Here is a 26,373-nt window from a genome sequence, read left to right as displayed (position 1 = left end):
GAGGAACCTCAGTATGAAGATGCTCTGGAGAGGACTCAGAAGACTGATGGGTTTCCTCTATTAGGAATGTCTCAAAGTTAGAAGGAACCAGCTGTCCCAGTAGGATAAACTGAGAAGGGCAGGACTCAAGGATATTCTCTGTGGGGCAGATGGAACAACTGAAAGAAGGACAGAAGTCCATTCCCAAGCACTGGAGAGAGCTCCCTCAACTGCCTTCAAAGCAGAAACTGTGTGGCCCTGAACAACCACATTAGCAGCCAAATCCTACACACCTGGATGGCTTGGGAACCAACTTGATCTGGCTTCAAGACCAATACCAGAGCCATTCTAACACCGAAGCTCCAAGAGGAAGGGATACCTCCAATAACTTCAGAGTTGATCCCCCTGCCCCCATAATCAGCACCAAAGCTTTGGCTTTAAGATTTCCCTGGATCTGAGGAACTCAGAATGGGTGGAATCACAGAAGTTGCCAAGGTGGAAGATGACCACATTTTCAGATCCAACATGGGGAACTCTTGTGGAAATCCCAGATCGAGAGTCCTTGAAGACAGAGGGTGGATCGGTGGGTGTAGGAGCAACTATTGGTAAAGTCGAATGGACAAAACTCACATGTCTGATGGGAGACACAGAAGGGAGAACCCCCCCAGCTGAATTTGACTCCTGAGGAACTTCTTTATCATTCTGTCCTCATTTGCTTCTGTCAGACTTCTGGTAGACCTAAGAGACCTTAGACAGGAAGAGGGTCTGGAAGACCTATGCACCAGTCTCTCTTGAAGAAAAGGAGAATACAGTCCAGAGACTGGCTTGAGTGAAAATCTTGGCTCCAGTAAGGATGGAGACCTGGATCTAGGATCCGATGATCTGGGCCTTTTAGTGACTGTTGCCAAATAATGGAAAAGAAGGAGGAGAGAGGGCAGGGAAGTGCTTCCTTGTCTCCTTGCCCTTTTCCCTGGGCTTATCACTATTCTCACCTCTAAATTTGCCCGAGGATTTTTTTCCAGACGGAGGGCCCAGAAACAGAAGACACACACTTGGACATTTTTCTCACAGAGGTAAGAAGTTCTTTCTGAACATATTTGTTTCTATGTTCAATCACAGTAGTCCTCACGAAGGCTGGAAGTACCCAAACAATAAACACACTTTTGGTGTGCATCTGAATTTGGAAGTTTGTGGCTGTAAGCCACTCATTTTGTGAAGCCTGATGTCTTGTCAGACATGATGAAGCTATGTAGAAAAGAAGAAACCTTCACACAACTACCAACAGTGGTAATATAAATGCTAGTAGACAGTACTAGTACTCTAAGAAAAGATATGAAAGGAAAGGTGCCTAAGGTGTGAGACAACAATAGAAAATATCTGTATATATAAAACATTTTGAGTAAGGGAGAGAGACATAAAATAAAGGCACACTATTGTAAAATAAACTATGAAGAACCTGACAATAATAATATTAATGATAATAAAACTTAGCTGAGGCAAGTCTGAACAAAGTGCACAGTGTCTATTCTCTACAAGCAGCATATGAGAACTTGGGTAATCTTGGGGACAGGAGGGGATTACAGGTAAGGAGAATAGCCTAAGCTGTAGATCCTAAAGTCTGAAAGCGGCTGAAGTCAAATCCAAGGTCAGATCTGAAGACCCATCCATTGAGGAATGGATGGAACAGACATCAGATCAGGACTATTATCATGAGCCATGTCCTTTGGATCTGATCCTTGGTTTCCTTATTCAGTTGAATGTTGACAGTCAGCTTATAATTTAACTGTGAAAAAAACTGGACAGTATGAAGTCTGAGTTTAATGTTTATATTTTAACTATCAATACATTTTTAATTTAGCTTCTTTTTTGCAGGTACACTGTGTGGAATGCATGGTGTTCAGACTACAACAGGTTGTCTAGCAATTAATGCTTATGAGAGTAAGGCTATAAATAATTAAATAGCTGTTTCCTGTAGCACAGGGTTTGATTTGCTCAGCCTTTGTCTTCTTTGTGGGTTTGCCCATGTTACATCACCAAACAGTACTCTAGGGCAACTCCTGAAAAAGGACACTTGTGCCCTGTATCGGTCACATTTGCTCACAGCAAGGCACTGTTGACTTTGAAGGTATATGCTGCATAAATAAGGCATTATCAGCTATTGAAGTAGGTCAGACCTGTACTGAGTAGCTTCAGAGGGGATAGCTATTTTTTATCTCAATAAAGACATAAGGAGGACAAACATGAGACATAAGTGTTCTGCAAGCATGCAAACCTATCCACCTCACCCAAAAAACAATATCTTGAATAATGTAATATTTCTGATTTTTGTATGAATTACAGGTTGTTTAACAAACACTACTGCAGCATTTTGCTCAGTAATTGTTTTGCTTTATTCACTGCACATGTTGTATTTTAGTAATATATCTTTTGCAGCACATTCTTTACAACCTCCAGCAACTGCAAAGGGGTTGACAAGTGTCAGGTCATATAATCTGCATTATTTGTAGTGAAGATTACAGCCATCTGATTTTCAGTATCCATTATTTAGTCATTGCTGTATACCAATGCAATACAGTCTTCTCTACAAGATCTGATTATAAAGGATTTCTGCATTTAGTTAAAAACTTACTCTTGCAGTTATTGAAGAAGACTAAAGCTTCAACTTGTTAATGAGCTTCTTCCTGTGACAAGGGTGTAGGTTTTGAATCTTTCTACCTTTATTTACCTACTGTGTGACAGTCATCAAGCCACTTAACCAGCCAGTGCTTTGGAGCAATTGGGAATTTGGGCTAGACTCCTTCAAGATCTTCTGGACTGCAATGCCTAATAATTAGGAACTTGTTACTGTTTTTTTGCCAGACATTCCCTATTGCATAGCTGATCTAGGTCAGGAAATGCTATGGCAATATCACCAGCACACCAATTTTTAATGCAGGCACTGCAATTGAAGATGAAGCACTGAAATGCAAAGTTGTTTGCCAACAATAACCTCTGTAGTACTAACAGTTCTCTTTAATGAGGAATTATTCAGATGACTTACTTCTGCAGAGATTGTGCATATTGACTTGGCATATGTTATCAGGTGGTTGATATTGCTTATGCTTTCATAAATACTCTGCTATTTAACCTTTGTTACACATAGCTGAATCTTACAGTATGATGCTAGTGATCTTTATACAACATCATGTAGTTCATCCAAAGCTACCAACAAACTACATGAAATGTATTTCTTCATAACAATTAACTGGCGTAAACAGTCAAGAAAGCATCTATAACTGCTGGTAGGAGTGGTGGGCTATCAGTGGAACAAAGTACCTTATCCTCTTCTCAACTGGTCGTTTTTAAAAATCTTTAATCTGGCTTTGCAGGACTAGTTGTACATGTGTACATGCATGTGTGAATTAATTTGGAATATTTTGGCTACTGTGTGTTTTGTGCGAATACAATCTGAAATATGTAACTCTAGTCATTATTATTGCTATTATTTTTTGGCACAAACATCTGAAAAGGATGTAGTCAACAATGAAGCTATAATTGCTGGGTTTGGAGTATGTCTGTGGGTAAAAATGACTGACCCTGCTGAATTGATAAAGTAAAAAAAAAAAAAAAGTTATGTCTTATCATGAAGTTCCATCTGTGTTGTCGATCTTCATCTGTTCTTGACTGATAGATTACGGTTCCAATCTTCGGAACTGTTACAGCTATTATATAGCTTGTGCCATCAACAAAACTCTTGCGCTAAAGGTCTACCCATAATGCTCCTGTGTATATTACCTCAGATTGAGTTTGCAATCTTATAGAAGGAAACATGCATATAAACGTAAAGACAGGAACTAAACATCTATGAAAAAGTCATGTCCAAGGAACATCCTAATTGAAAATCCAGGACAAAGATTGCTCCATCAGGAGTCCCAGGAGGGGGAAGGAGGGGGGGATATCAAGAACAGATGAAGATCGACAACACAGATGGAACATTATGGCAACACATAACTTCTTTATCTGATGTTGTCAAATTTCATCCATTCTTGACTGATGGGACAGAGTCTCCAGCTAATTTAGATCCTGGGTGACCCTATGGAAGAATATTCCTAAGAGCCATAGAACCAAAGGCAGCTCTTCCTCTGGAGACCAAATCCAATTTGTAATGAGAGATGAAGGTATGCAGACTAGTCCATGTTGTTGTTGTGCATATCTCATCCAAGGAAGACCATAAATGGAAAACAGCCGAAGTGGACATCAATCTGATGGAATGAGCCTTCACCGACATTGTTAGTTTTAGATTGTTTTTGTTATAAATGAAGGTAACACAATCTCTAAGCCATCTTGACAAGGTAATTTTAGACACAGATTTTCCTAAGGTTGTACCAGTGAAAGAAATAAACAACTGTTCTGATTTCCTGAATTGTTTAGTTCTTGCTGAGGTAAAAATATAACTGTGTACATCTAACAAGTGTAGGCGGTATTCACCTTTACTGGTAACATTTGGAAAGAAGACCAGTAGGTCTATAGTCTGATTGATATTGGAATCTAAATCCACCTTTAGAAGAAAAGATGGATTGGTCCTGAGTGTAACTCTGTCCTTACGGAAAATTAAGTAAGGGGGCTTTGAACATAAGGCTTACAAATCAGATACTTGTCTTGCAGAAGTCAGAAATATAAGTAGAAGTGTCTTCCAAGTGAAAAACTTCAAGTCACAAGTAGCTGCTGGTTCAAAAGGAAAAAGTACCAGTGATTGTAGAACAATAGTTAGGTCCCATGGAGCTAGAGGGTCTTTAATCGAATAGTTCCCTTGAGGAAGACATTACTTAAAATATGAGAAATTAAGGGTAGGTCTCCAAAGCCATTATGAAAGTTGGAGATGGCAGCTAGAATGACTTTAATAGTAGATGCAGAAGCTCCTTTTGTAAAAAGGATGGCCAGAAATTCTAACACTTACTCTACTGGTGCTGAGAAAGGGTTGAGACCATTATCACAAGCCCAGATCGAAAACCTCTTCCACTTACTGAGGTAGAGTTTCCTGGTGGATGGTTTATGTGATGCTAGCAATATTTTTCTTATGGGGATGGTATTATCATTATGCCTGGTGACTAATGGAATTGGAGGAACCAAGCAGTTAGCTTGAGACTTTGAAGGTTGGGATATACCAGTCCCTGAGGGTGAGATAGAAGGTCTGGAACTGAGTCCGGAATACATGGATGGTGAACTAGATGAGGCCATAGGAAGGGAAACCATATTTATTGAGGCCAGTAGGGTGCGATGAGAATTACTTGGCTTCTCAACCTGGCTGCTTTCTTTAGAAAGAGTGGGATCAGAGGGAAAGGAGGAAAATCATAGCGAAGACCTGGGGGCCAATCAAGGAGAAGATCATCTCTCGGGGATTCCCCCTGAGGGGAGATTAGGGCAAAGGAGAGTCTGCACTTGTTGTTTTGGGGTGAGGAAAAAGGTCACAGCAAGGTTGGCCCCAGCAACAAAAGATCTTTTTTTGCTATCATGGGATTAAGAGACCACTCGTGAGGTGAAAGAATGCACCTGCTCAGGTTGTCTACTATTACGTTTGAACCCCCTGAGATGTGCATTGCTATCAGAAAGTGGTTGGAGGCTACAGCCCATTGCCACACTAGTAGGGCTTCTTGGCACAGGGGGTAGGACCTGGTTCCCCCTTGCTTGTTGATGTACCAGACTACATACATGTTGTCTGATTGAACTGCGCTTGTTCCATGAGGGAGGATGGAATTAAATGCTTGAACACTAGAAGCATCGCCCTCAACTCCAGGATGCTGATATGTAGATTGGCCACTATCGTGGACCAAGTGTCCCAGACACTGCTCCCCCACCCCATCTGGGAAGCACCCATGGTTACTATGGCCTTGGGTTGTGGAGGGACAAAGGAGTGGCCAAGAAGAATTTACTCTGATTCCATCCACCAGGATAGGTCCTTGTTGCAGTGACTGGTTATAAATATAGGATGGTTCACTGGGTGAGTTAGAATGGACCACTGATTCACTAGCAACAATTACAGTAATCTCATATTGCGCTAAAGGGACCAGAGTTATCACTGCTGTCATGGACTCTAAGGCTTGAAGCACCTGGCAAGCTTGTACTTTGTCTGTGATGAGGATGGACTTGAAACCTTATTTTATGCAATCTGTGAGCAGGTAGGGAGGCTATGCAAGACTGCATGTTTAGACGAGCACTGATAAATTCCATATCCTGACAAGGATTCAGTTGGGACTTTGATTGACCGTGATGCCCAGATTCAAGAACAACTGTAGGGTGCTCTCTATTGCCTGTAGCAGTAGATGTCTGGTAGGAGCAGTAATGAGCCAGACGTCCAGATATAGAAACACCTGGAACCTGTGCAGTCTCAAGTAAGCTGCTACTGCTGTCATGCATTTGGAGAACACTCTGGGGGCTGTGGTGAGACCAAAGGGTAGCACCCTAAACTGATAATAACTGGCTCCTAGCCAGAAGCGGATGAACCTTCTTGAGTGCTTGTCCATTTCCATGTGGTAATATGCATCTTTAAGGTCTATAGAGCACATCCAATTGTTTTCTTCTAGAAAGGGAAGTACCGACTGAACTATGACCATCTGGAATTTGGACTATTGAATAAAATTGTTTACAATGCTGAGATCCAAAATTGGTCTCCAGTCCCCTGTCTTTTTTGGCACTAAAAAGAATCTTGAGTAAAATCGGGATCCTCTTTGGTCTGGTGGGACTTCTTGGATGACTCTTTTTTTCTAGCAACTTTTGCACTTCTAAGGCTGCTTGGTCCCTCTGACTGGGTGGAATGTTGGGGAGTCTTGATCGAGTTCTTAGGTAAAGGGAAAAGGGGATAAAGTAACCTCTGGAAATTATTCTTAGCACCCAGGTATCTGTGGATATAAGCCGCCAGGCCGTTGGAAGCAAAGAAAATTTTCCCCCAAATGTTTCCATAGGTAAGCAATCAGGCCTCCCTTCAGGAGCGCTGATAGGGTTGGCCAGAGAAAGACTCCCTGGAACACTGGTTTTGCGGGCCACCTCCCCTCTAGGATGGTGTCTTCCATTTGAACTCTCCCCTCTGCCCCATGGAGAGTCTGTACCACATGAGACCAAAAAAGGCTTCAGGGACATTTTGAAGCATATCTTCCCACTCTCTGACTCCTGGAATAGGCTTGCTGAGGAGCAGAAAAATGTATGCCAACAGCAGACAGAGTGTCTCTGTCTTTCTCACACCTGGATAGAGTTTCCTTAACCGTAGGGCTGAACAAAGATGATCCATCAAAAGGAACATTGGTGAAAGAAGACTTAACAGGCCCATCCAAGTGTATCGTTGAATAGCAACACCTGATCCGGCTGACCTGGTTGCCCCTTCAGCTGCATGTGCAATAAGCCTTATGGACAAATTATATATAGACTCCAGGGTAGCTAACTGGGAAGCCACTGGTGTATATAAAGTTTCAGTTTTTGGCACCGGGGATAAGTTACAGGCTACGGTGCCATGGGAGATGTTGGTACCAACATAGTAACTAATGACACCAGTGCCGACATAGCCATCGGTGTTGGGGTCATGGTCGGTGCTAGCGCCAACAGGGGTTGATGGCACTGAGATAGCACTTGGTGCTGAGGACTCAGTACCTTGCAAGGTTTTTGGAACCTTAAATCTCGGTTCCATGGAAGATCCAGCAGAAGGGCTTTTCTGCTTTTTTGGTGTCAGAGCAGATGGAGATGTAGGCACTGAATAACTGAATTTTGAACCTGATGCCAGAGGAGACTGGTCAGCCTGGGGTAAGACTTCTTCAAAGGGTGCCTTTACGAGCCCTTTGAGAATAAGCTTCCTTTTACATTCTACCACGGTTCTGGTACTAAAGCCATGGCAGATAGAACACTCAATGTTGAGGTTCGGAGCATTTTAGCAATAGACACGTTTCATGTCCGTCAGAGTTTGCCATTTTCCCCACTGCATTCCTGACAATGTTTACATCCAGTTGTAGATTTAGATTTATCTGCCATAATAATAAGTATACACAATCACACTATAAAGATCCTACCAACAATGGTAGGAAAGATTGCTTATCGGTAAGAAAGAGAAGGGAGAGAGAGGGAAAGAAAAACTTCCAGCTATGGTAGGCGAGAATACCAAGGGGCGAAACAGTCACACAAAAAAGAAGGGTAGACTAAGTTCAAAAATATCAGAATAAATTAGAAATTAGAGTAGAAACTGTATAAAACCGAAAATATAGTTGTATATCAAAAAATTCACTTAGCTGCGAGAGCGAATTGGCTGATGTATCTTTCTATAAGAGCAGCAAATGAGATCTGAGGTAATGTACATAGCAGCATTGTGGTTAGACCTTTAGGTCAAGAGTTTTTCGGCTGGCGTGAGCTATATAATGGCTGTATTGGTTCCAAGGATTGGAATCGTAACCCATCAGTCAAGAATGGATGAAGACTGACAACATCAGATAAAATATTAATCTGTTTTTGCAGGACTAGTGTGCATTTGTGTAAAGCACATTAAAATATTTTAATACCGTCTGACATGTGATGTGTGCACAGTTGATAAAGTGGCTGCCATTGTTCAGTATGGATATTGGTGGATTATAATGACAGCAGTTTGGCATTTTATGGCAGAAATGTTCTGAAATGGGTACTTTTGTCATTACTAATTCATACATTTTGTCTCACTGCTTACTGGAAAAATTTTCAAAACCACAAATTTAGAAAACACTCTAACAAATGTCACTGTATTAGCAAAAATATAATTTAAAACCATTAGGGATGGCAAATCAAAAACACATGCATCTATGTGTGGTCCTTAAAATGAGTGAGGGAGGCCTATGGTTAGAAACCAGCCTGGGACCATGCAAACAACTTATACCTCTACTCAGTGGAAGCTTAAACTATTAATGTTATCCAAATAAATCAATGGGAAACACTATTATTACAAAAAAAGAAGAAGAAAACATTAAAACAGATAGAATATGTGGGGTCTAGTTGGTATGGTATATGTAAATGGAATATATGACGTCTAATTTGTGTGATACATGAATTAACTTATACTGTAGGATTAGTGAACTCAGTCTGAGATTTGTAGTTATACTACTAGTCATAAAATGTATTCCCTAAACATACAGTACATGGTATTTCACATAAGATCATGCAGAAACTTACACCCACAAACACAGACACATGTACATATATAGGTGAAAATTACTGTTTGTCAGCTTTCAGTTAAGTGACAGAACGTTGTGACAAGAAGGTCACCAGATTGCATTAATCAATGTTAGAGAAGAGGAAGAAGCTTTGTGTTACATTTTTCTAATGTTCTCCCTCTTCTACATACATATATAGCTTTCATAAAGTAGATCAAATTATTATCCTTAGAATATTTAGCTTCGACTGAGTTTGCTGCTTATGCTATAAAATTCTTGATCCTTCTAACAACTAAAAACTAAAATTTGTGATTATTTAAACAGTAAATGTTTGACAGATAAAGATAGATTCTATAATCACCAACATATATAAAATAAGAAAACACAGTACTTTGCCACAAGATTCAAGTTTTTGGAAGTGTCTTAGATAATCTGTTCCCATGTGGACTCTCTGAACTGCTGCTCTGCATTTCTGCCACAGAAACATAACTGCATCAGCAATCATATCCTTGTCAGGCTGAATCTCCTAAAAATGCAAATATTCTGATAAATATATTGATTTCATAATGCTAACATTTTCTGCCAGAAAGTACAGTGTAGTTTAAAAAAAAAGTTCTCAATTATAGCTGGAGTGAAGTAACTTAAAATGGAAAACAAACAAATGCAAGATAAAAGCTATCTTAAACTATGTTATAAATGTAATTTCAAACTTAGTATGCAAGTTTCATAAACTATATACATCTGCATTTATCGAAAAAAATTAACTTTACATTTTCTTATACTAAAATGGCGCACAAATCATAGAGAAGCTAAACATCACCTCACTTATAATAAAAAAGGTTACAAAAATAAAATAAATATACATATTTTTTCAAGAATTAAGAGGTTACATGTGAGATACTTACATATCCACATGATACAGTACAGGATATTAATAGGTATTGCCTCTATTTGCCAAAGCAGAAGTTAATGAACACACATGCCTCTCTATCTATGACAATGTCCCCACTGGACCAGGAACTAGTTCTGCTGGAGAGATTTGTGTACCTCCATAATCTGCAAGGCTTAGTTATCTGGAATTTCATGCACCTGTCACTGTCAGACCTAATGAACAGGTGTGAGGTGAAATCCCAGATAAAGAACAGTTCACCTCCAAAACATGTTAATGATTGATTAAGTAGAAGCTGTGAATATGAATGAAGGCTAAATCAAGATGAGAATCAAACAGTTGTATAAGTGCTCTTACCATAGCAGTAAAAGTTCAATTATATTATGGCTGCAGTAGCCTTTAACTATATGCGTTACATCCTGCCAAGGATATAGTAGACAGACAGTCTTCCAATGTCTTAGATTACTCCCACCCACTTGGCCAAGGGAGAAAACACCTTCAGGACTTTTTTGTCCCAGAAATAGGAAAGCTACCATTCTGGTAAAAAAAACTATGTATAAAAAGGAGAATGGTGGGAGGGTATAGCTACTACAGCAGTGATACAACTGAATAAAGTACAGTTATATAAGTCCTACTTACCTGTATCAGTAAAAGTTTGAACTTCACACTGCCTTAGTTGCAAATGGGTTCTGAGCCTGTACACAATGACAGCTTTCCAGAGCTACAAATCCCCTCCCTTGACTCTCTGTTACAGGAGGTTGGCTAGGCCACTCCCATCAGGGAAGTCTAACCCCCGTCACAGAAAATCATTTGTTCAGGCTTTGAGTGCTAAGAAGGAAGAACCAAGAAAGACCAGAAGTAAGAATGTCCTGAAACCAACCAATTTGCAGCAAAAAAATAGCAACACAAATAACCAAAGCAAAACAGCAACACAATAAGGTTGGATACCATCAAACTATATACAAAATATGTGTGGGTGGGTAGATGCTGCCACTGAGGCAGTGTGAAATTCAAACATCTACAGTTACAGTTAAGTAAAACTTACACAACTTGATTATGTTCATTAATTCACACTGCCACAGTGGCATATAGGTAGATTCACAAAGCTTACACTACCTTGGAGGAGAAAGGATAAGGATACAGAAGCCCTTGGAGAATGGTCCTTACAAAGCCTGCTCTGAAACATGAGAATGAATCCAGTTTGTAGTGCTTTGTAAAGGTATGAACAGTGGACCAGGTTGCTGCCCCTAAAGTGTTTCTAGAGTCCACATCTTTTCAATATGTCATCAAACAGGATAATGGTCTGGTGGAATGTGCCTTAACCTTGCCTAGAATTGATTAACCATGATGAGAGTAAAAAAAACTATAGCAGAGGATAGGATGCAATGAGTAATCAATTGGTTAGAGAAGGGTTGACCCTTTCTAACCCCATAACAGGAAATAAGCAGCTGTTCATCTTTCCCGGACGACTTAGTTCTGTCAAGGTAGAACTTAAGCTGCCTGTGCACATCCAAGGTATGCAGAATCTTCTGTCCTATGTTTTTAGGTTTCAGAAAAAAATGGAAGGTTGATGGCTTGATTCAGGATCAATTCAGAAATAACTTTTGGCATGAAAGATAGGTTAGTGTATACAATAACCCTTTCCTTGTGAAAATTATTTAAGGCTGGCCTTCCATGAAAGCTTGTTCAGAGACTCATCTTGCAGATGCCAGAGCAATAAGCGAAACAGCTTTCCAAGTGACAAACCTCAAATCATACTGAAAGGAGATAAGGTAAATTTTTCAAAAACAAAGCTGAGATACCAAGGAGGAGAAAATTGCATTTGAGGGGGACTCAAGCTGAACATTCCTTTTGTAACCTGTTTGACTAGAAAAAGAGATGAGAAAGGGGGATCCATGGGCAGACAAGCTGAGACGGCTGTGATTGGCACCTTAATAAATACATAAGATAAGCCATCACTGAGTAGCTCACATACATTTTTCAAAATCAGAGGGGTAGACACCATACTGGGCCCTCTGATATCTGTTAGGCACAACCAAGAAAACCTTTTCCACTTGTAAAAGCAAGACTTTCTAGTTGCAGATTTTCTGGCCTCCCTCAGTACCTGCTGCACATCCACTGGGACAACTGCCTAAAAGGTATCAAGATAAAATCATCCAAGCTGTCAGTAATAATTGCACTAAGTTTGGATATACCAGTTGTCCCTGACATTATGTGAGCAGTTTCAGAATGTGAGGAAGCTTGTGGCAAATGTCCTTGGCCAGTTCCATAAAATGGAGAACGAACTTCGCTTGGGCCAGAAGGGTGTAAACCACAACGATCTTTGGTAATTCTTTCTGACTCTTCAGAAATACCTTGGGTATTGGGGGAAAGGTTGGAAACGCATAAAGAAACATTCTCATCCAAGGGAATAAGAATGTTTCTCTCCTCCAAGTATAGCTGCAAGGATGCCTCAAACAGAATTTTTATGTCTGTTTTCAATGGAGGTGAACAGAACTATTTGAAGTGCTCCTCGCATCCGGAACAAATCTATTCAGAACTCTGTACTGAGTTTCCCATCATGAGGGTCCATCCAGCATGTGCATAGCCTGTTTGCCACTATGTTTTGCTCTGACAGGATGTTTGAAGCCTAAATTGTCAAACAATGTTGTAAGGCTAGCTTCCAGGCCAACTTTGCCAGGTACCACATGACTTTGGTGTCATCTGTGACTAGTAAAAGAAGACCTGGAGACCATAAGTGGTGAATAACTTTTAAGGACTAAATAATTGCTAACCTTTCTTTGACATTTATGTGCTATGTAGAGACCAGAGGACCCAATTAACCTTGCAGTTGAACTCCCCTGTAAACTGTTCCCCAAGCAAAATCTAAGGAGTCTGTCCAGAATGATTGAATGGGGGTCTTAAGGAAGAAGGCCAAGTCTGGACTGAAAGACATACGATTCCTCCACCACTGTAACTCTTGTTTCATTAACTCCAGGAATGGTACCTAAAACTCTAAGGGATGCAAGTGCTGGCTCCAACATTTTTTTAAGCACCAATGAATCTTTCTCATGTGAAGTCTGGACCGTGGTATCATGAAGGTCATTGATGTAATGGGGTCTAGAAGTCTGAGAAACTCTTTTGAGGAGGCAGCTTCCTGAATAGACAAATCCATGAAAGAAAATGTAAAAAGTTAGGACTTTGTCTTCTGGTCATACTTTTTTCTGTGTCTGTCATACACCCCAGGAAGACAATTCTTTGTGATGATGTGATGCAGGAATTTTGTAGGTTCAACTTGAAGTTGGAAGCAATTGGAATGTGATGATAAGCATCCTACAGATGTAAAGTCACCATGGAATAGTGGTCTGGAAGAAGGGGTATGAATGTCTACAGGGTGAGGATTTTGCATTTTGGAATTTTCCAAAAGGTATTTAGGTATGACAAATTTAACATCAGTCTCCACTATAGCTCCCTTTTGTATCCATTTTGGTGTAAAATCATTGTACTTTTTTCTGCTACAGAAACAGGTTGCATAACCCCTGCTTGCAACTTGAGAAGGACTACTGAAGAGAACAGGTGTGTCTATTCTGGTCTTCTAGGTGCAGGGGCATTTTCCTGAAGAGAGGAGGATTTTCTGTCTACTGCTATTTTATTGAGCACTTCCTTGTGCCTGGCTTGGACACTTGTAACTACAATACCTGGACTGCTCCTGAAACCATCTGGACCTACAAAGCTAATACAAGTATTTTTTTGCACTTGCTCGAACAGTGCTATTTAACACTCTTGTGCTGCATTTATTGATTTGGTTGCATTTATCACTGTTTTTCAGCAAACATTTTAAAGAAACACTGTTTGTTACTGTACTGCCCTTAGGTTGTTTTAACAGTATTCTGATATTTCCTATTCTCCTCTGATACTGCAAAAGTTGTTCTCAGTTTGCCAAAGTTCTCCTGAGTCTGCCAAAATATTTCTAAGTTTTGCAAAGTTTTTGTGTGTTGTGAACATTTCTCAGAGTTAGTGAACTTATTTTTAAGGATTCCTGATATTGCAGGCATTCTGACTTCTGTTGTAAAGCATTTGTTACTGCACTTGAGCTCAAAACCAGTTTGCTGTATATTAAGAGGGTTCTTTTGTACTCTGTGGGAGCACAGAGCTGAATTCAAGCCATCCAAGTTGGTATTGTGCTTTTATCTGATTGGCCTGAGGGTTTAACTTTGTAAAAGTCTGTCATCCTGCTTGTATAAAAGGATTACATTTTTGTGAGATTGTGCTCATTTATTCAGAACTTCCTTGTACCTGGCCTGGACACCTGTGACTACAAGACTTGGATTGCTTCTAAAATCACCTGGATCTACAAAACTGATATAAGTAAATGTTTGCACTTGCTCTGTTTCAGTCCTACTTAATACTTCTGTGCTGCATTTATTGATTTTGTTGAATTTATCACTGTGTTTCAGCCTGCACTTGTTAAATAAACTCCATCTGTTTGTTACTGTGCTGCTATTAGGTTCTTTTAACAGTATTCTGATATTGCCTAACCTTCTCTGATACTACAAAAGCTGTTCTGAGTTTGCCAAAGTTCTCCTGAGTCTACCAAAATATTTCTAAGTTTTGCAAAGTTTTTGTGTGTTGTGAACATTTCTCAGGGTTAATGAACTTATTTTCAAGGATTCCTGATATTGAAGGAATTCTGACTTCTGTTGTAAAGCATTTGTTACTGCACTTGAGCTCAAACCAGTTTGCTTTACATTGAGAGTTCTTTTGCGCACTGAATTCAACCCATCCAAGTGTGGAACTACTGGTCAAAAGATTATTATGCTTTTATCTGATTGGCCCGAGGGTTTAACTTTGTAAAAGTCTTTCATCCTGCTGGTATAAAAGCTGATGTGCAAACGAGGTTCCCCTTGCCTGCATATAAGCAAACGTCTGCAGTTTAAAATCCTCTATAGGAAATGCTCTCCATAGTTTCAAACAGTTCACAGCTGCTCAAAGAGCTGCCAGTTTGTGCAGAAGGTGGTACCACTACAGGACATCTAATAGAACACTACTAAACACTCACACTTTGACCTTTAAGTGACTCTCCCCTACTCCTTCCCATCTAGAAATTGTTTTTCCTTTACTTACATAGAATAGGCTATATTTTGACATGCTGAATCTAGACTGTTTAGTATCACTGTGGTGTTAAACCAGGCATCTTAAACTATGAGGGCTTCCCTGTACCCTAGTGGCAGAAGTGCATAGCTCAGGACCTATCTGAGTTGGGGATTGCTGGAGAAAGGCTCTGACACTTTCCCATTAGTAGTTGTCTTAAAAACTGTTTACATTTGTCTGTATATAAGCCTTGCATTTGGGTGTGTTTGCACTCAGTTTACCAGAATTGCTCAACATTTGGGAAATTTAAGTCAGAGGTCTAAAGTGCATCTGGCCTGAAATCCAAGGCATCCACTAAAAAAACTGAAAATAAGTATATTTTAAGCCAACACTGCACTTTGTTAACTGTATTTAATTACTGCTTCATTTTTGCTGTTTGTGACTGCTTTTTACTGTGCACTTTAAAATTGCATTTCATTGCCTTATATAACATAGGCTAGATTCAGACCTGCTGATTCTAGAATGTTTAGTATCATAGTGCTCTTAAACCAGCCACCTTACATTAAGACTGCCTCCCTGCACTTTGTGGCAGAAGTGTGTAGTTCAGGACCCATCTGAGATGGGGACTGCTGCAGAAAGGTTCAGTATGAGGTTTTCCCATTGGTAGTTGTGTTAAAAACTATTTAAATTCACCTGTATATAAGCCTTGAATTTGCTTGTTGCTGCATACCGTGCAATGGAGTTTAGCAATGCGCTGTATAGATGCAAATGCCTGGGAACATTATTTTCTCTAGAGACCTTCCAGTAGAACCCCCCCCCCCCCAAGCTTGCCTGCTGAGCAAAGGGCAACTCAGTTGCACTCTAAGCAGCCTTTTCACACTTATCATCCACAACCTACTATACACCCACTACCTTTGCTACTCCAAGGCAAACTAGCCCACTAGTTAGGCCAAAGTCCTAAGTCCAGTTAGCCCACTTCTTTCCCAAATACCACATTCAGAAAAATACTGCCACAATAGACAGGCAGTTTCCCATAATTTTTCCTGCCAACTTAATTGATATTGGCATCTTGAGTCAATGTAGCAATTGCTTCATGTATACTGATTGCCATTTACTCCTAAAGCAAACTAACACCCTATGTGAGAGATACAAATACACTGTGGAATTGGAGTCAATTCTCTCATGTAAGGAACAGAGACCTCCTAAACGCACATCACCTACACTCACCACTAAGCAAAAAGAAACTACTACACATATCAACACACACACAGCTGTGTCTCAACAAATAAGTTCCTAAAGCAAAGTACATCAAATGTCTTAGTCAAAGGCAACTCCATAGTGAGAGACACCGATGCCCCCCTCACCAGACTGGACAAGGAGAAGGTCACAGTCAGCTGCCTATCAGGTGCCAGGATCTGACAAATCATGCTTGCACTCAAGTCACTCAACAAGTACCATTATGACACTATAACAGTCCATGTAAGAGTGAATGACTTGAGACGTACCTCTCTGGAGTATATGAAGAGAGGGTTTCACTTCATAATCTCGAATTAATGAAATCTCAAATTTCAGCATTTCGAGACCATGAAGCCGAAACCATCACAACACTGGCACTTACAAAGCCAAAACCAAAACACTGAACATGCAGCACACAACACACCACACACAAACCACAACACCCACACCACAAAACAAATAAACACACCAAAACACCACACAGGCACACACCTACAATACAGAAATGCAGGGGAGCAAACCCCCCGCACCCCCCCACACTCCCCCTACTTATATATACAAACTCTGAGATCGCACAAACAGAAAAAAAGAAAACAATCACACACAGACATTCTACAGTCCCTTGCGCCCGCACACACACACACACACACACACACACACACACACACACACACACACACACACACACACACACACACACACACACACACACACACACACACACAAAACACATCTCAACGTACACCTCCCTAACCTAACCCACATGTACAAGTCAGAAAAACGCTCACATACACTCACTTACATGACATTCCGAACACCATCCCAAACAGATGCTTCACGTAATGTACCGGAAATGCATAAGTGCAGATTCAAGATATTCAAATTCGCTCTTATGCACTTTTGGCATTCTGAAGTTTCAGCTTCATGGTCTTGAAATGCTGAAATTCGAGGTTTCAACATTTCAAGATTATGAAGTGTAACCGAAGAAATATATGACAAAGCTCTCTGATTATGTGTCCCAGATATGTTCCTAGGTCTAAGCAGTATAATTTCGTCACCCAGGATGATGCCACAATATAAACAAAAAATGACTGACTTCAACAATTGGCTTAGCTTCTGGTGTCAGTCCAGGGGGATCCAGTATCTGTCAGCCTGGGAGGATATGGTAGATAGACCTCGTTTCTTTGCTAGAGATGGTCTGCACCTGTTCCGTTTAAGCTTTTGGATACTGGTAAAGGCCCTTGCCTTCTCCATATCTCTTTTAGGCAACATCAAAACAACAAAGTTTCCAACATAAGAAAAATCTAATCGAGACAAACTCAGGGTCGTAATGCTTAATGCTAGAAGTTTAAAACTGAAACTGCACTCCCTGGAAGCATTCCTCACCTTGGAGGATGCTGATGTCTGTACAGTTACTGAGATATGGTTCAAGGTTGCTGACAGCACCACAGCTGTGCAAGGCTACAATGCCTTCCACATGTTCACACCTCAAAATAAGCATAAAGGAACCAAAGGTAGAGGTGTATCCATCTTCATTAAAACCAAATACACTTCGAGACTGGTCAAAAAAATGACTCTCTAGAACTACTCCATGTCCAATTAACTATAGTGAAAGTACCATACCACGCCACTGCTAGCTATAGATCCCCCACCATGAACCAGGATAAGCACACGACCTACCCCTTGGTTTACTGGAATAGCTTGCCAAACAGCCCAACACCTTGGACATGGGAGATATCAACTATCCTTCCATAGACTGGGGGACATACATGCGCAAAAACATGCTCACCTAGAGGTTCCTGGACTTTGTTAACACAAATGGTCTGGAACAGAAAATCTTCACCCCCACTAGGGGCTCTAATGTTCAGTTTTGTTTGAAGTAACTAACGAAACTGATACCCTCACACAAAAAAAAAATTATAAAAAACTTTACCAAAGCTAATTACAGCCTACTAAGCGATGGCATAAAAAGCTTCATACCACCCACAATCGTAGACATCAATGATCAATATGCAGAAGTATATACAAATGCCCTGCACAACCACTTAAGCAACTTCAAAACTCTGCTGTACCTGACCAGATCAAAACCAGGTATTCCCATAAAAACAAGCCATTGTGGTGGACTTCAAGTGTAAACAGATTACATAACAAGAGGAGAAAACTGTTGTCCAAAAGCAAGAGGGCTATCATTCTGCAGAGGAAGAGTTCCCTCCAAAGCCTAAACAAAGAAAATCAGAAATGTTGTAAAGTCTTCTAAAACAAATTACAAAACTAAAATTGCATCCCTAGCCAAGGATAATCATAAGGTATTATTTAACTACATATGAACTCTAAAAGGGAATGCCAAGCTATTTGCCGAACTGGTGGTAGATGACAGATTCAGAGCAAACTTCACCCCCTATCCCCACCTACCACTTCCCAAGGCATACCTGACACTAGCCCTCTGCCTAGTATATCTAGAGAACAGGTCATCTCTGCGCTCACCAAGGCCAAAAACACGGCCTCACTAGGACCAGATAATATCCCAGGTTGTTTACTGAACAATCTAAAACAAGACCTAGTGGACCTACTTGGCATTCTCTTTAATCATATCTTGAGAATTGGATATTTTCCTGCAGAATGGAGAACATCAACAGTAATCTCCAGCAGAAAGGGGGATCACTGACCAACTCTGGGAACTACAGACCCATAAGTCTAACCAGTCTCATCTGCAAGGCCATATAAAGGATTATCATGGACCTTATCAACTAAGACATAGGCTACCTCCAAATGCAGGACCCAACCCAGTTTGGCTTCATTAATGGTAGATTATGGTTATTAAACCAGGTAGACTTCTTTGAGAAGGTCACAAAAGCCATGGATGAAGGTAAAACAGTGCACACAGCCTATCTCGATCTTGCCAAGGCTTTCAACACAATACCCCACTCTGGCATTGTTGAGAAACTCTCCCAGCTGACCGACAGAACACACTCTGTTAAAATTGGTGACTCCACCTCCACCAGTAGACCCACCAACAGTGGAGTACCACTGGAGTCTGTGCTGGGCCCCTTACTGTTTGAAATCTATTTCTCAGAAGCCCAGGCCAAAGTAGACAGCCTCTGGCTCACCAAGTTTGCTGATGATTGCAAACTGGGAGCAATCACTGAGTCCCCCAGTGATGTCAACATATTACAAGAAGGGCCAACACAAACCAATGATTAGTGCCAAAGCCATAATCTAAAACAAAATACAAAAAAATGCATTATTATTCCCTTTAGCAAAACAGAATTTCCTACAAATTACAATACTGACAGCACCCTCCTGAGTTCCAACCCTGTGGTTCGAGACTTGGAAACACAGATTGATAACAATCTGAACTTCGACCACCAAGTTTCCACAGTGGTAAGGAAAGCCTTCTATGTAGCCCACCTCACAAGCAAGGGCATAGCATCCAGGTCAAAGGATATTATAACTCCATTGTAGTCAGCCCTCATCAGACCACTAATAGAGTATAATGCATTCTTTTGCATGTACCTCACCAGACACCTGCAATAACTGGAGAGACCTCAGAGATTTCTTACTAAAAAAAATACAAGGACTCCAAACCATAACCTATGTGTACAGTCTAAAAGCCTTGTCACTTTACTCTGTATCTTATAGGCTACTGACAGGTGACTTGTGCCTGGCCTATAGTGCAATTTCCGACCCTGTCCTAATGGAAATGCTGCACATCCACAAGTCAGACGGCACAAGAGTCTGTCCTCTAGGGATCTCAACTTAGCCCGTGACATTAACAGAAGTTAAAGACAGATATGTCTCACAGAGAATGCTGCTCCTCTGGATAGACTTCCTATTCACATAAAACAGAGCTTCTCACTGACCCTATTCAAATGAAACCTAGATAACTGGATGGGAGACTGCAAATTCGCCCCTGTGGTAGCACTTATGTCCCTCATGAACAAGGGTAGCCAGTGTTGATCACAGACCTGCTCTGTTCATAAATTCGTTCTGTGAACTACCCAAAAAGAACAAATAGGGATATTTGGGATTAACATGTTTAGGCTTGTAAAGGCTCTAGGGCTGCTTGCCTATTAACCTCCTATGAACGTATGCTAAGAGTATCCTCACTGAATTATTGTCAGCACCGTCTTGTCTGAGACTGTGTGTGGCCAGGCTGCTGGGTTGAGTCAAAGCTTGGGGAAGGGGGAAAGGGGAAAGGGGAGGATGCCCTAAGTCTTCGCATAGTCATGTTTAGAAGGGGAATGAGTTTTTGGGGAAAGGAACCCTTTTTATTTGGTTTGTAAGCATTATTCTTCTGCCATTTCCTTTTGGTACCCTGACTTTTGTTAGGCTGGGAATTTTATTTGTTCTGACTTTTGAAGCTGGTAGCCTTGTTACGGGAAAACATGGGAATATGAAACATTCTAGATTCTCCATGCATCAATTTACATCTATCATCCCCGTTTGAAAACCTGGGTAGCAGCAGAGCAAAACACAAATTCAGAACTTAAAGGAACATTCAAAATCTCATTTTTCTAAATCCTCAGAAAAATTCTGGTTATGTAACCAAGTATACTTTTTCAATAGAACAGAAGCCGCTGCATTTCTTTACATTGCACCTGTACCTTCCAAGACACTCCTCAAAGTATGTTTCCAAACCTGAGTCACATTAGAAACAATCTCATTCATATAATACTTATATTCAGCAGGTAAAAAAGCAGCAGTCATTCAAACTGTAATCACATTGCATAATAAATTTCCACATGAAGGTCTGATAATTTAAAATTCTAAAGACTAAATTACTAGACTGAGTCAACTTTTTTCCCTTAGATTCTAACTACTTGCCTGTTTTATCTGATATTTTAGGGTTAGAAAAAGGCAAGGCTCTCTTGATGGAGTTGACAGTTGGAGAAACAGCAGCTGAATCAGCTGACAAAGGAGCAAAGAGAGCTGTAAGGTCAGAGTACACCTTGTATTTCCTCACAACCTTTTAAGGAACTAGTTCACTAGCTAAAAAGGTTTTACATGAAGTTTTATAGACATCATCTAAGGCTGTGAACACACAAGGAACAGCCAAAATATTTGGAATCTCATCCTCAATCAGATAATAAACTCTGCTAATCTCAGGTGTAGCTCCAGACTGCTTCCAGTCAAATACATCTGTAAACCTAGGTAGCATCTATAGAAAGGTGAACATTTGCTTGGGTTTTTGAACCTGTTTACCTTCAGGAGAATCTGATTGGAAGGACTCACAGAGTATGTTCACTACTGTCTGTATTACAGTACCCATCAAAAATCAACATCACTAAACTGATATCTGGAGAAGATAGCTCCAAAGTCATTCTGAAAAGGAGCACAGTCTCCGATATTAGCTGACTGTAAAACACTCTTAGCTAAGGAAACCACATCAGCCCTTTACATGGTATCAGCCCTATACATGGTAATTACCTGATTTTCTGTCATGTGTTGAACTTTCTGTTTCTTCTTTATATGAACTACACTGGAGGATAAAATATCCGTGAACACAGTATTATGTCTGGCAAGGGGTCTCTTACCCTCAACCTCTCCTGTACTAAAAGGTTTTGTTCTCCCATATCTGGGCTAGGAACTGGAACAGCCCCAGAGAATGTGTCTGAGCCCCTTGCCATACTTGGCTGCAGGTTCAGAGGAGAGGGTGACAGGGAAAAAGGTAAGCAGTCTGCTGGCTGGCTTAAGGCAACAACAGATTCACAAATTATAGGCTGAGGTGTGTTTTGGTTGAGTTTTTTATTTTTAGGTGCAAACTGATTTGATAGAGGGGCAGCCGCGTCAAGTCAGGGGAACAAAAACATAAGCCAAAATAATGCACTGACACTATTAAGGGCTGACTAAGGGCAATAATAAAAAAATATATTCCCACACAGCAAATAGGGATAAACTGCATAAAATATAACAGAAACAGTTTACATTGTGCTAAGCCTTGTTCTACAATTTGCACAGAGTAGTACACAACAAGCATTCACAATCAGAATACCAACTAAAAATCACTTTTCCAAACAGTGACAAAAATCAAATATATACCCTTAAATCAAGAAGAAACTTTTCGAAATAGCATAAATAAGCCTTTATTTAGATATCCTTTTGTGATTTAATGATAAAACAGCTATAGCAGTGTTAAATCAGAAGTAAATATAAAAATGAAGAAAAAAGTGAAAGATGCAGTATTTTTCTCTCATAACTTCAAAATGAAGCTGATAAAATAACAAAACAACAGGCCTCTTGGCACCATGCTTTATGTGCATGAGGCAGCCCCTAGTATTCAACTGATACCACAGAACTTCTTTTCCAGTACAAGTGATAAAGCACTTTAGAAAAGGGTCAAAACTGCATAAAAGCAGTATTCAGCATACAATCAATACAGTATTAATGTAGAATTCCCAGAGGAATTAATAGCAGTAGTAAATAGTAAGAATTTTAAAATAAAAAATTAACACACACACACACACATATACATATATATATATATATATATACACATATATATATATATATATATATATATATATATATATATATACACACACAAATCAAAAGTATATTCCAATAAAGAGAAATGGAAGTCCCATAGGGATTTTATCTGAGTCTGGACGCGTTAATCCTCAATGCAGGTTGCTGAGAAGATCCAACTGTGTGATTTCTACAGCTTGCACTTAAGGATTTAACAATTGAATTTCTGTGACAAGGGTTAGGCTTCCCCTAATGGGAGGGGCTTAGCCAGTCCATTATTACAGAGAGTCAGAGGAGATGACTCTGAGCTCTGGAAAGCTGCTAGTGTGGGTTTATGCAGGCACAGCATCCATATACTACTGAGGTAGTGTGAATGATGACTATCTGAAGCAAAAACATTTCTCTTACTTTCATAATTAGTCAAGATAAAGACAGTTAAGAATTCTAAAAACTGAAGTTGAAGAAGCATGCATTTTTCTACCAAACTTATCAAAAGACTCCCCATGCTTATCAAAAGGAGAGGGATTAGATATTTAGCAGCAGATGGATTCACTAAAGCTATAGTAGCTGGTTCATGTCTGGGACTGGTGCTTAAAAACTTGAATAACTGAGGAACTTTATACAACCTGTTTTTTTTTTTTTTTTTTCTTCTTAAGGTCAGCAGGTTCCCTATAAGAGAAATTACAGGCTGTGATAAAAACATCCTCTAAACTGGCAAAACTAGAAGGATAGTTGAATGTTCTGGAGATTCTCCTTGTAACAAATCATAATGTTTTATGAGGGACTAAGACACCTCATTCATCCTGGAAATACTCTTAGAGAAAGAGAATCCCTTGTAGGAAGAGTCAGTTCTCGTGCTCTCCTCAGGATCCAAATCAGAAACCTGTGGAAAAAAAATGCATCTGTCCCTTCATATTCCTCTACAGGATCCAAATTCTGAACCTCTTCAGGGAAAGAGGAATCCATTTTTCTTTTTATCAGAATCAGCCTTATATAAAGGACCAAGTGTCTTTGCAAGATCCTGAGTCCAGCCCAATAAATTACTCCTGTCAAGGGTAACTGACATAACAGAAGATAAATGCTTAGTTTTCTGTCTCTTTTTCACAGGAGTTTATGAAGAACAAAACAGTACTGTCAGCAAAAACTTCCACAGACATGGGCACAACATTCTGGCTGAGCAGGGGCACATTCTCTGCCACTTCTCTATGTACCTCCAGGAATGATTTTCCCTAACAACTCAACAGGAGCCCTACAGCCACAGAGGTTGTGTCTAACCCCTAGTTTATGGTGGCTGTATGGACTTGCACCAGAGTGATCTGAAGAAAAATATGAGTAGTCTGAGGAACCAGCTTTTGCCATAGCAGATTCACTCACCTGTTGCTGAGGCATATATATATTACCAATCTGCTATGGTGGAAAAGGCTGCTTACCAATGTTTTTCTTTTTGCTTTTGTGGCTGGAAGAAGGTCCAACTGAAGAACAGGTACTTTGTGCCATGGTCAAGCCAAAAATAGTGCTTGTTTCCTGGAGAGGTTTAGCAAGAATGGTTGGTAAAGAAGGAAAGTGGCAAAAAAAGTAAGTTTTTTCTAAAAAAACAGCAAAAAGCACTTTAAACACTTTCCCATCCCCAAAGTAAAATAATCAGGTTCTCCACAGAAAATGTAGTTTTAATGAACTTTTTACTACAAAAGTAAAAAGGTGCGCTCCTGTTGAATAGTACATAAAAGTCATGAGACAGTCAAACAAAACACCTTTTCCTATTTTAAAAGTACTTCTTTGTAAGAAAAAAACAATCTTTCTCTAGTAAAATTGCAATGTGGAAGTTATCCATGCAAGCGAACTTATCTGGCCAGCAATGGAACAATGTTAGCTGCCTATCAATCCTTGAAAGCCTGCAGAGGAACACTCTTCTAAGTGGTAGGAAAGCTATGAAAGGCTTGGTGCCTAAACTTGAATATTAGTCAGCTCAGTTCAAGCTAATGGTTTAAGGACATGGAAGGCACCCTAATGCTTTGGAAGCTGTAGTTGATCTCTGCCTAACATATAAAGCTATGTCAAACCCAGAGCTGTTGGACATGCTACACCTAAAGAAATCCCAATCCCTCCGAGCTACACACTCTAGGTACCTAAACCTTGTCACCACAATAAACAGGACACGCTGGAGGGATAGATTCTTGTTCCAGAGACTTCCTATACTCTGGAACAAGCCATCTATCTATGTCAAGCAAAGTTCTTCATTAGCACTCTTCAAGAAAAATCTTGATGAGTGGATGGGAAATAGGAAATACACCCCAGGGATCACTTCTGTGTCGTTGCTCGACAGTGGTACAGGAAAATAACTTTCTTGGGTGGCGTAAGCTATGGAACCTTTCTGGCTAGGCTTATGTAGGCCCTTGGGCCAATAGCCTAGTACCTACCTATGAACCTATAAACCTATTTGTTGACCAGGAAAGTCCACTGGGTTCAAGACCCATTTTTAATAGAGGCCCTGGGAGAAAAGCTCAATTTACACAATTATTTTATACTGGACACAAATGTTACAGCAACTTTCAAAGTTTTAATACACATACAAAGTTTCAATACACATATGTTGATACACATGCAGCAATACACATACTTTTTTTTTTACATTCCTATGGCCTATATGATTTTCAAAAGATTAATAATATAGTGTGCAAATATTTGCGTAACTTATTTAGGGTTGGAATTGTGGATATTTATTTACACAAATTTATGGTGCATGTCAGCACAATGGTCCTTTATATCTAGATGGGTCTAGGACTAATGCTCGACAGTACTTTTCACCGAAGGCTTAATGGCCAGGCATACTTACGCGAAAGTGCTTTTAACCGAAAAAGCACTTTCGTGTATGTGGGGGAATGACTGTTATGGAGATCGTACTATGGTGCGGGTAAGGGAATTTTTTCCTTTTCCTCACTGTAGTGCAATCACGGAGTGAGAATATTAAAGTGGGGGGGTGTGCAGGTGCATTTTTTTTTTTTTTTTTGACGCACTTTAACGAAAGTGCTTTTTTGGTAAAAGCACTTTTGTTAAGTGTGTTCGGTGATTTTGGATTCGGACTGTTGAGCTTTCATTCAGCAGTCCTAGATCCATCTAGATAATGAGATTATGAGCAAAATATTTAATTAAAATCAAATTTGTAGGAAAAGATTGTATTGACATTGATAGGAGGCATACACTTTTGATGTGGGGGACATAGTTTAAAGTGGTCTAAAGTTTTGTAAGCAGGGACATACTGACTGATTACAAAAAATGATGTTTTAAAGTTAACTTTTTTAAAGAAGCCAGTTGTGTGATAGAGGGAGGTAGGGTTGAGTGTGAATACAGGCTTTGTCCTACCCTTTTATTGGGTTTAGAAACCATTAGGAGTTGTTTATTAGTGAATTGAAGGTTTCTGTAGGGGGTATAGGAGTGTAGGACAGAAAGGAGAAAGGGTCAGTTATCTTTGTTGTATATTAGTTTATGAGCGAACGTTACTTGGGTGTAATGAAGGAAACATAGGAATTCAAGCCAGTTTAATTCTTAAATGGCTAGACAATGGTGAGTTTTATACGGTAGTCCAATGGCAAATGTTGCTAT

General features: G+C 40.0%; 1 protein-coding gene across 1 annotated transcript in view; it reads right to left on the bottom strand.

Annotated features, from left to right (window-relative positions):
- Nucleotides 1-26,373, bottom strand: part of CFAP54 (cilia and flagella associated protein 54) — a 2,749,537-nt gene that overhangs the window by 2,286,257 nt on the left and 436,907 nt on the right. Inside the window, exon 16 of the mRNA XM_044087198.1 lies at nt 9,505-9,639. Coding sequence (XP_043943133.1) covers nt 9,505-9,639 — 135 coding nt within the window. The remainder of the gene's footprint in view (nt 1-9,504; nt 9,640-26,373) is intronic.

Source organism: Protopterus annectens, chromosome 11.part0 (assembly GCF_019279795.1).
Source record: "Protopterus annectens isolate FY-2018-M chromosome 11.part0, PAN1.0, whole genome shotgun sequence".
NCBI classification, from domain to species: domain Eukaryota; kingdom Metazoa; phylum Chordata; order Ceratodontiformes; family Protopteridae; genus Protopterus; species Protopterus annectens.
The sequence above is the reverse complement of the archived record's forward strand: the minus strand, read 5'-3'. Positions and strand labels throughout refer to the sequence as shown.